The sequence below is a fragment of the Carlito syrichta genome, unplaced genomic scaffold, assembly GCF_000164805.1.
Source record: "Carlito syrichta isolate Samal-C Ts95f unplaced genomic scaffold, Tarsius_syrichta-2.0.1 Scaffold307258, whole genome shotgun sequence".
Lineage (NCBI taxonomy): Eukaryota > Metazoa > Chordata > Mammalia > Primates > Tarsiidae > Carlito > Carlito syrichta.
Genome location: NW_007251354.1, coordinates 141979 through 153214, shown reverse-complemented (window position 1 = coordinate 153214; position 11236 = coordinate 141979). Strand labels below are relative to the sequence as shown.

The window sequence follows — 11236 nt, the reverse complement described above, 5'->3', positions numbered from 1 at the left end:
CACACACACACACACACACACACACACACACACACTTCTCTGTTCCTCTGCTTCCCTAGGACACATGGTGATGAAGATTTATTTTAGTATGGTTAACAGTTTAATGGGGGTGGAAAGCAAAATAAATTTCAGGAGTTATCTTTTATATAGATAAGTCCAAAAACAGACTTTGTAAACAAAAATTAAAATTTAAGATGCTAGCCGGGCTCGGTGGCTCAGCCTGTAATTCCGCGCCTTTGGGAGGCTGAGGTGAGTGGATTGCCTGAGCCCGTGGGTTCGAGACCCACCTGGGAAACTTGGCGAGACCTCATCTCTACAGTAAATCAAAAATCAGCCGGGCGTGGTAGCGTGCGCCTGTAGTTCCAGCTACTTGGAAGGCTCAGGCGGAAGGATTGCCGAAGCCCAGCAGGTCGAGGCTGCGGTGGCCGGGAGCGGCCACTGCACTCCAATCTGGGCGACAGAGTGAGACGCCAACTCAAAAAAAAAAAAAAAAAAAGAAAGAAAGAAAATGTCATGGTCAAAGGCCTAGAGATTCCAATGAAGATAAAAAGCAGCAATAACCAGACTGAAAGGTTGTTGTAAAACAAGAGTTTTCTCATTGGAATGTGTTAATAATACCATCTTTAATCGACTTAAAACATTCAAGTCATCTTCAACTAATCCCTCCCCTTAAACATACAATCTTGTTAAGTCTCACTGATTCTACTTCTGTTTTTCTTTTGGTTCTCCCTACTCTCCATTCTTAATGGCATTATTTCTCTATTTGACTTTTGATGTCTTTATAAGCTCTCTCAACCTCTTGTCTTCCTTCAGTCCGTTTCACCATAGTAATTTTTTGTAAATGACTACTGCCATGGTCATATTCTGTTTTCAGTTAACTTGCCACCACTTATTAAAGTGCCAACTTCTCCTTGTTGTGATCAAGATACTCATGATCTGTCGCTGACCTAACGTATCATTCCTTTTTTTTTTTTCTTTTTTTGAGTTGGAGTCTCACTCTGTCACCCAGACTGGAGTGCAATGGCACACTCCACCGCACTCCAGTCTGGGCGACAAAGTGAGACTCCAACTCAAAAAAAAAAAAAAAAAAAAAATTTAAGATGCTTTAAGATACAATGAAATAGAACTACCAAGAAACACTGAAGTAGTTATGTGAACCCAAGATCTATGTGGGTCATCTGAAAATCTGTAATGAAAATAAGCAATCCTAATAAAGCAAAGGTGCTAAAAAACACTTCAGCCAAATGACCTCAAATTTATATGCAGGGCAGTTGGCAATACAACCTAAATGAAGCATAAAACTGCCCATCAGAAATACTTGTGCTTAAAAGATTTAAAACACATAGCCAGGTGTGGTAGCGCACACCTGCAGTTCCAGCTACTTGGAAGGCTGAGGCAGAGGGACTGCCTGAGCACAGCAGGTCGAGGCTGAGTGGCCGTAAGCATGCCAGCATACCACTGCACTCCAGCCTGGGTGACAGAGTGACATGTAACTCAAAAAAAAAAAAAGAATTAAAACACATACACTCAGCATTTTGTTTCAATCTGAAAGTCTGACAATTTAAGGTTACTATAAACTAAGAAATAAAGAAAAAAACGTTGAGAAAATGAGGCACAGGTGTGGTGGCTCATGCCTGTAATTCCAGCAATTTGGGAAGCAGAAGTGAGAGGACTGCCTGAGCCCAGAGGTTCAAGACCAGCCTTGGCATCTTGGCAAAACCTCGTCTCTACAATAAATCAAAAAAATTAGCTGGGCATGGTGGTGCATGCCTATAGTTCCAGCTACTTGGAAGGCTGAGGTGGAAGGATCACCTGAACCCAGCAGGTCTAGGCTGCAGTGGCCATGAGCGTACCACTACAGACTGGGTGACAGAGTGAGGCTCCAACACACATACACACACACACACACACAAAAGAGTCACATTGTAGGTACCGAAATGAACATATAAACAATACTGGCAATGCTGTCTAAGTGATAAAGGTGAATTTTTCGATCAAGATTAACAGACTTGACTGGGTGCAGTGGCTCAAGCCTGTAATACCAGCACTTTGGGAGGCCAAGGCGAGAGGACTGTCTGAGCTCAGGAGTTCAAGACCAGCCTGGGCAACTTGGCAAGACCTCGTCTCTACAATAAATCAAAAAATAAGCCAGGCATGGTAGTGCACCCCTGTAGCTCCAGCTACTTGGAAAGCTGAGGCAGAAGGATTATCTGAGCCCAGCAGATTGAGGTCGTGGTGGCCATGAGCGTGACACTGCACTCCAGCCTGGGCAACAGAGTGACGAAAAAAAAAAAAGATTAACAGATTTTATCATCTCAAGAGACAATCCAGCTTTACAAATCTAGAGCCTAGTATCTACAGCAAAGAGTGCATTTTTAAAGTATCTGAGCAAAAAAGGGAAGTATGTGGATAATACAGGTCAAGTAAATTTTTTTGGAGGGGAGGAAATATGCATAAACTCAGGGTTTTATGCTTTAATTACCACACCAATTTTGCTGATATGAAAGTAAGGCACATATGCAGATACGCTTAGATGTTTTTCCTAGTTTGTTTCAATTTTCTTATTTCCATCTTAGCTAAAGAACAGAAGAATGCTTAACAGAATATAGTTAAATCATGTAGGCTGCATCAACTTTCAAACAGAGGAAGAATGTGACCTGAACCAACAGCTGGAGTAGGCTCAGAACTGAATTTAACCAAGAAATTTCATCACCCATAATCAGTGATGCAGAATTATCACTAATATTTTTAGTGACAAGTTCATCACATGTATACATGAATCACCTACAGTATTCCAAGCTCAAAACTTCACAAAAAGTGAATTTCAGGCACCTGATATGAAACACAGAAAGGCCTACATGCCCTTAAAAAACTACATGACCAAGCCGGGCTCGGTGGCTCAGCCTGTAATCCCGTACTTTGGGAGGCTGAGGTGAATGGATTGCCTGAGCCCGCGTGTTCGAAACCCGCCTGGGCAACTTGGCGAGACCTCATCTCTACAATAAATCAAAAAATTAGCCGGGTGTGGTAGCGCGCACCTGTAGTTCCAGCTACTTGGAAGGCTGAGGTAGAAGGATCGCCGGAGCCCAGCAGATCGAGGCTGCAGTGGCCAGGAGCGGCCACTGCACTCCAGTCTGGGCGACAGAATGAGACTCCAACTCAAAAACAAACAAAAAAACCTACATGACCATAAAATGTAGGCTTTCTGACTAGAAGCATAGAAAATAAAATTTAGAGACAATAAGAAGTCCCAGGGAATACCAGATACCTGCATTCAATGCCAATGGACGTTCTCCATGATACTATTACTATGAAATGGTATGGATATAAAACTAACACCACATCCTGTACTTAAATCTGGATTTTAAAAGTTAAACTTAACTTGAATTAGCACAGCGGTCATTTATCTTCAGGCAACCAGTGTTCTTTATCATTAAATGTAACATTATGGTACAATTATTGAATGTAGAAGGCAAGAAAGAATTCTAAAGATTAAATTTAAAAGTGGATTTCTGGATCAGTATGAAAGGTGAATTGCCCAGCAACTGCACGAGCTTCCATGAGCAGTGCAAACTAGTCTGTTACACACCATTTTTAAATATGTGATCCATATCAGGCATTCCAACTGGCTAACAAATTCCATAAAGAAATGAAAGTTGTCTCAATGCAGAGGAAACTAAGCACATGAGATATAATAACCACGAGTTTTATTTAACTATAAGTTTCTATACCAACAAGCTAGCTCTTTTCCCACTTACCTAAAACAAATGGCTTTTATTTCATACCAATAAACAGCAAATGACTATGTCTTTGACGCATAACTCATCCCTAATCTAGCTTATGCCTGGAATCTGATTTTTACTGCATTAAAGCAGTGCAAAAAAAATTGATATATACCTAGCGTGCCAAAAAATGTGTACACATTTTAAGCGATGTTATCTATGTTATTTATATCTTTCTGAAGTCTAAATTGAATTACCATAGCAATGTGTAATTGCAGAAGTCAAACATGTCTTGTATTCATCTTTTGTTATTGGTATATATTAAGTATTACAATTTTAATAGTCTTATCCTTTCTTAAAACGTATATACATTTTTTTGGCATCCTCGGTATATATCAAGAAACTAAAGATTCACAAGCATAAGGATAGCATAAACTCATTGTTCAGGAATGTGACTGGTTATTCCATCTAACAATTGGGTGAAAAGTGCCCAGGAAAATGAAGACACAACACAGAAACGCAGTCAGAAAATGAAGAGGCAGCCAATTTCCCCTGTTCCCACTCCATAAAACTCCAGGATTTCTTGATAGAATGAATGCTTAAACTACCAATTTTTTTCTCTTTTAAAAAATATTACTCCGTACAAGGATTCCATAAAGTCTTTATTTCCAATATCTAGCCCAACTATATAATACTAACTTCAAAAATAATCCATATAGCCCGGCTCGGTGGCTCAGCCTGTAATCCCGCACCTTGGGAGGCTGAGGTGAGTGAACTGCCTGAGTGTCCGCGGGTTCAAGACCCGCCTGGGCAACTTGGCTAGACCTTATCTCTACAATAAATCAAAAATTAGCCGGGCGTTGTAGCGTGCGCCTGTAGTTCCAGCTACTTGGAAAGCTGAGGCGGAAGGATCGCCAGAGCCCAGCAGGTTGAGGCTGCGGTGGCCGGGAGCGTGTCACCGCACTCCAGTCTGGGCGACGAGTGAGACTCCAACTCAAAAAGTAATAATAATAACTCATATATGCCTAGGTGCAAATAAATCAGTGTTATTCTTTAAAAAATCAAAGGAGGCTCAGATCGAAATTTTTACATTAAAAAACACACACATACAAATAAAAAAGGTTTTCTTATTTTTATATATTTTAATGGAAACATGGAATCAGATTTCAAAAACCAGGCTGACAGTGTTTAAACACTGTGCCAGTATGTGTGAAAAGCTGAGTTTAAAAGAGTATCTATATTTTTAAAAACAAGTGTAATACAAATAAGTTTATTCTACAACTATTTCCACTTATCAACCAAGCTATTTGATAAAGAAAAAAATCATTTCAAATTCTGTTCTTCACCCCCACAGCCATGCTTGAAGTTGATAGGCTCTCTCAAACAGCTTGGACTCTTAAGCCAACTATCATGTTAGCCTCAATCTCTCTATTTTAAATTAATCCGCAGACCTGTTGTAGGTAAACATCCCTAAATTCCACCCTGGCTGAGAAACACTTAACTGTTTCTTCTAGGGCGAGCGTGTAGGTGTGTGCTGCAGGGGAAGGGTAGCCCCGTTTGACCAGTGTTGATGGTTTTCTAAGTAAATACTTCTCCCTATCCAAGAGGATTTTCTTGTTCTTTTATGCTGCTTTTTCTCCTATCGTGCACTCTAAAGCCAGAACTCCCAAGCCCTGCCTCGACCCTTCACCCTGGTCCAATTCCAATTTCCGCGCGGGGTGGCACCCGAGGGCCGAGCGAGATCCCCTGCGGCAGGCGCTAGTTAGGCACGGATAGGGCGAACGGCTGTCACTGGGGAGCAGGCGTGGGCCAAAGCCGAAGCGATTCCCGGCTGCTCATCTCCCAGCCCCGCGTGGCTGAAGGTCTCCGAGCCCCTCGGTTTGCCCCAGCAAGCCAGCAGGGCAGCTGTCGCGGAGTAAGAAGGTAATCGCGGCCCCTGCGCCGCTTTGACAGGCCGAGTAGGGAAAAAAGGGCTGACTGCAGTTAGTAGCCTCACCCCCTGGACTAGGAAGCCCCGCGAGCAAACCCAGTCACGGCCTGAAGGCAAGCTTGAGACCACGGAGCCGCCGCCACCACCGACTCAGCCCAGCCCAGCAGGGGCCCGCCCAGGGGCCACTCCCCAAGGGAGGCAGCCAGTCACTCGCCCGCCCTTCCGGGCCCGCTCCCGGGGGACGCTCTCCCGCCCGCCCTCACACACAGCTCCTCCAGCCAGGCCCCCAAGGCTTCGTCCACCTCTCACCTTTGACGACGCGGTCAGCCCCGGGAGGGGGCGGCGGGGGCGGGGGCGGGGGCGGTGCAGCCCGGGCCGGCTCCGGGGCGGCCATGCTGGACCCGGGGCTCGGCAAGGCGCTGGGCCGGGCGGGGTTGGGGGCGGGGGCGGCGGCTATCAGAGCCAAGCGGCGGCGCCGCCGGGGAACATGGCGGACCCTCTTTCCCTACAGAGGGGCTAAGACCGGCATGCACTGCGTGTGCGGGGGCGGGGGCGGGGCAGGCTCTAGGGACTTGGGCAAAATTACTGAGGCTGGAAGAGAAACAGGACGAGGCCAAGGGATCAGGTTAAAATTATTTGAAGGCAGAAACAAGAGGGGAGGGGGCAGTCTACCGCTAGTTGTCGCGATGAATGAGTGCGAGGAAACACACCGGCTCTCATCGCGCTCCCAACAGAATGAGATGTGCACCAAACCTCAGAACCTCCTATAATAGAGAAACAAATGTGTAACCGTTCTGAGTACTCAAGTCGGCAGGGAACAAAAGAATAGAGCACTGTAGGTTGTAGAGCGGAGAAGTGGCCATTCAAAATGGAGTTTGAAAGAGAATTCTAGCCCTTGTGTTTAGAGTCTGGAAATGTCAAGAGTCGGACGGCACAAAATAGAAATGGAGCTGGAGGAGTTTAGACTCCAACGTTTAAGAATTCAAAACAGATGAGGTCAAGAGGGGATGACACCAAGATGTAGTCAAAGAATCTGAAGAATTTACCCCTGAAAAGGACACGGTCTCCTTCTTAATTCATTCAGAACATAGATTTGTCAGGCAGAGGAGTAAATAGGGAATTGAAAATTAGTTCCTTATTTCTGTACATGCATGGAATCTGAGCCTAGGTGACTTATGGGAAGCTTTGTAGAGACCAAGGTGACTGACGTTCACGGGGAAGGAGGCAGAGGGACAAAAATTGACTGACTTCCAGTCAAAATGATTAGCAGAGTGTGTGACACCAGGAGTCTTGTTGAATCGTGCACAAGGACCGGCATATCCGCTAAGATCGATGTATCCATGGCATAGGATCCACATGGGATATAACAAGAACTTCTAGCCCCATCCTCCTGCTCAATAATACAGATGATGGGAATCTGTTCAAAATGGTTGGTGCTAATTAGGTAAGTAGTAGTCCTAAGGTCTCAAAGAGTAACTTTCTACCATTTCTTTATGTTAGTTTCAATAATCCTGAGACCTGATGTTAAAGAAGGGAAAGGCCAACAATGGTTTTTTTAAAAAATATATTTTAGAGGGAAGGGACTCAGGAGTGAGACAGGGGTGAAAATGGGTCTTTCCAGTACGCAAGTGCCATAATGCTACAGGAAAAGGGAAGAAGAGGGGCAGCCCTGGGGAGAGCAAGAAAGGGATACAGGAGGCACATCATAAATCTATTCGGTAGAGGGAGGGCATATCAAGAGTACATGGATCAGGAGTGAGTCTGGAAGAGGAGTTTGAATCCCAGAAAATCTCCCTAAGAAGGGGAGGAAGGAAGTATATAATGTATTGAGTATTGAGTATCTCTAGCAGGAAAGGGATAGGAAACATGCTAGCAGCAGTAATAAGGAAAGGTACTCTGTCTTAGGGCCCACTCACTCCCGCCTTGAGTGTATACCCTTCACCTCCTCTTTGGCTTCACATATTTATTTATCCTGGCCTCCCACCCCAACACCAAAAAAGCGAGTGCATACAAAAGGGAAGAATGACAAGGGATTAAATAGAACTATCTTATAGATTTATTAATGAAAAATACTTTACAAAAACAGTATGTTTGGCCCTAAAATAGTTCAGCTGACTCTGAGGGTTTACAATGGTGATTGAGCAAGTGGCAGTAATGGCTCTGCTGCTGAGGACAGGAGGGTGTGTTAGTCTGCCTAAATCCATCTGTTCGGAAGGGCAAATGTTATGTTGGCAGCTCCACATTTTAGGCCTAAGGTTTGGGGGCACAGGGAAAGCTGACAGGCCATAATACCTGGGTAGGTGGGCTGCCCTGATGATGTAGTCAAAACCATGACCACAGGGCTACATGTTCCCATAAGAGTGGGAGATGGGGAACACAGAGGGCCAGGTAATAGGGATAGGTGGATAAAACAAAGAGTAGAAGTTGATAATATAGTGGGGGAACAGAGGATGAGGGCTCAGGTGGAGGTGAAGGCATAAAGCATCCAGGAATAAAAGGGCGACCTTAAGATCCTAGAGAATGGCTAGTGTCCAGAGTAATATCATGGATTCATCTTTAGAGTGGCTCAAATAAAGCCCTTAAACAGCAGCTGCTTCATTTTGCTAGGAGAATGGGAGTTGGAATTTCAAATATCCCCTCCCAAAGAGCCAGGTCTCTTTAGAGGTTCCTGGCACGCCTAGGAGAAACTGCCAATTCTGTATTGAGATGAAAGTAACACTACCATGGCAGGGATGCAGGGTACCAACTCTGCCATAGTACAGTTTTACAGAAAAAGGAGTACCTCCAGGAAAGGAAAGGGGTGACCCTTACCACCGGCTGTGCTGCAGGATTCTAGTTCTAATCTGCTCTTTTCCAGGAGCGTCTGCTAAGGCAAACAGAAACCCTTCTCTTGCTGTCCTTCTGTGTCCAGATTGGGAGGCATAACTGTTTTGCCTCCAGTCGTCATCTGGGGGCATATCTACTCTTCGAGGACCAGGGGTTCGGGATCCTGGAACAGGACCCGAATTCCAAGCTGATCTCAGGGGTACATAAAGGCTGCTGGATGGTGGGGACACAGGGTGAACAATGGGAGGGTGGGAGTGTAAGTGGAAAAGATCCCCCCAGGACTGAGCATGAGGAACCTGAAGGCCCTGGCTTCTTTCTGGTGGTGTGGCAGTGTGGGTTAGCTGAGGATTACATCCTGGAGAAGTCAGGAATCTGGTCCCAGTATGCTGGTTGGTGTCTGACCAGTGTCCCCAGGAGGCATCTGTTCTTGAGCGATGGGGGAGACTCAGGTAGTTCAAAGTCCTTCCTGTGTACTTGACCCCTTGGGAAGTTTCACCCCTGTCACACATAGCCAGAAACTGCTGGACATTCCTCGAAGTTCCTGGGGAAAGAAAAGAAACCCAAAGACTGAGCATCTTCAGAAAAACCATTCTCCTTCCCAGAGTGGCCAACTCCCCATTCCTCCAAAAGCATACACACAAGGAAAAGTAGAGACTTAGTTGTGCTTTTGATTTCTTTTTTAAAAATTCTTAATATATATCAAAATCAAGTCCCATACTTCTACCTTGTTCTATTATAATCTCTCCTCCAACCACACACACACACACACACACACACACACACACACACACACACAAATAGCTCCCTAATAAAGCAAATGTATACTCTTGTTGTGACAACTCTACTCCTAAAGCCACCACGCTAAAACCTCAGTTTTTCTTTTCCTTTTTTTTTTTTTTTTTTTTTTTTGAGTTGGGTCTCACTCTGACACCCAGGCTAGATCTCCTGGGCTCCAGCAATCCCTCTGCTTCAGCACCCCAAGTAGCTGAGACTATAGGCATGCACCACAATTAAAAAAAAATTTTTTTTTGTAGAGACAAGGTTTTGCTATGTTGCCCAGGCTGGTCTCGAACTCCTGAGCTCAAGCAATCTACTCACCTCAGCCTCCCAAAGTGCTGGGATTACAGACATAAGCTACCACACCTGGCCTCAGCTTTTCCTTAAAATGGTGTCTTCACTCCAGTTAAGCTGCCTCTGTTTACATTTTTGTTCAGTCTCTGCTTTTGTTCACACCACTCCTCCCATATACACAATGTGGAATGCCTATTCTATACATTTATTCATCCTCGGTACTATTGGTATCTTGGGCTGATAATTCTTTTGGGGGGGGTGGGGAGAGATTGTCCTGTGCATTGTGTGATGTTTATCAGTATCTCTGGCCTCTACCCAGTAGATGCCAGTAGTACACCTCCTCCTTCCCAATTAAGATCTACTGCCTCAAGCTGTACATCCAGCCATAAGGAAAAAAAGAAAACATCTTGATGTGGGGGTCAAAGAAAGCCAGAACGATGCTGTCCACCTTCCTCAGGATTGTCTTGGTCTGTACATATGGCATGAGTACTCCATGTAAAGGGTCTTTCCAAGTCTTTCCTTGTCCTCCTAGACCAACCCTCAGCTATTCAGTTGGAGAGAAAACTAGCTGATAGAGATGACACTTTCTGTTTGGGAGGGATCCCAAAGACTGGGTATTAACTTTTCTTTGTCACTTAAAAGCTTATTCTATCATGACTGAAGCAGTTCATACTCGTGGGTAGACAGATCTAGGGGTTTTGGTCTAGACCCTTGGTCTAAGAACCATGGTCCTCAAGAAATGATTCAATCACAATTCATCTAGATTAATGCATGACCTTAAGGCAGTAATTTATATTCTTATACCATCCCATCTTAGGATACCCGTCTCCCTCACTAATAAGTATATTGATTTGATCCTTAGGGGCCCCTGGATAGATACCACATTATGGCATACAGTATTAGATTTGGAGGAGTTACCTGGGGGTCTATGGGGCTCCCCTGCCACGCTGGGCATCAGGACATCTGGGGACAGGAGCTGTGTTTGGGAAGGGTAGAGTTGGGTACCAAGGAGAAATACAGGAGGGTCATGGATGACAGGGAGGGAAGAGGAGCTGGAACAACGGTGCCCGGTTTCCAAAGGCTTTTTCCTCACGTTTGATGAATCCTTATAATGAGACAAGACAAAAAAAAAACAAAACATAGATGAGGATTAACACAAAGCAGGATGTGGTTGGGTAAACACGGAGGCAAGCAGAGGGAAATGGAGGAAACTAGAGTACAAATATGCCTTGTTCTGGAGAGGTATCCAATTTACTCAGTCATTCTCCCTCTAGGAAACATCAAACTTCAGATCCTCTTTCCCTTACCAGTCTTCTGTCCCTCACTTTCCCAACCCTACCATTCCAGTCTTTAGCAAACTCCTTAATGCTAACAGAACTAAAGAAACTGAGATCGAAATTTTTAAATGAAGAAATGAAAGAAATTCAGAAAGCCTAAGATATTGAGAAAAAAAGTCTATACTTAATGTAAGTATTGGAAACTAAAATATATATGCTTAAGTGAATGTAGAATCAAGAATTCTCCATATTCTCTCCTGTCACTACTACATTCCACAGCTTTTTTCTTTTTTTTTTAACCTTTCAAGTCATTGACTAATGTTTGTGTCCAGTTCTATACTCAGTTCCCCACTTTCTTTCTTTCTTTTTTTTTTTGGGTTGGAGTCTCACTCTGTTGCCCAGACTGGAGT

General features: G+C 44.4%; 2 protein-coding genes across 6 annotated transcripts in view; both read right to left on the bottom strand.

Moving 5' to 3' along the window:
• The window catches only part of PPP3CB (protein phosphatase 3 catalytic subunit beta), a 63421-nt gene extending 57240 nt beyond the window's left edge, over positions 1–6181 (bottom strand). For all 5 annotated transcript variants that reach the window (XM_008064273.2, XM_008064275.2, XM_008064276.1 and 2 more), the window contains exon 1: positions 5962–6181. In XM_008064273.2, the coding sequence (XP_008062464.1) occupies positions 5962–6046 (85 nt within the window). In that variant the 5' untranslated portion in view covers positions 6047–6181. The remainder of the gene's footprint in view (positions 1–5961) is intronic.
• Positions 6182–7685: 1504 nt separating this feature from the next.
• USP54 (ubiquitin specific peptidase 54) overlaps positions 7686–11236 on the bottom strand; it is an 89882-nt gene continuing 86331 nt past the window's right edge. The window contains exons 22-23 of the mRNA XM_021715660.1: positions 10468–10654; positions 7686–9019 (exon numbers count right to left, since the gene is read on the bottom strand). Of these exons, the coding sequence (XP_021571335.1) occupies positions 8460–9019; positions 10468–10654 (747 nt within the window). The 3' untranslated portion in view covers positions 7686–8459. The remainder of the gene's footprint in view (positions 9020–10467; positions 10655–11236) is intronic.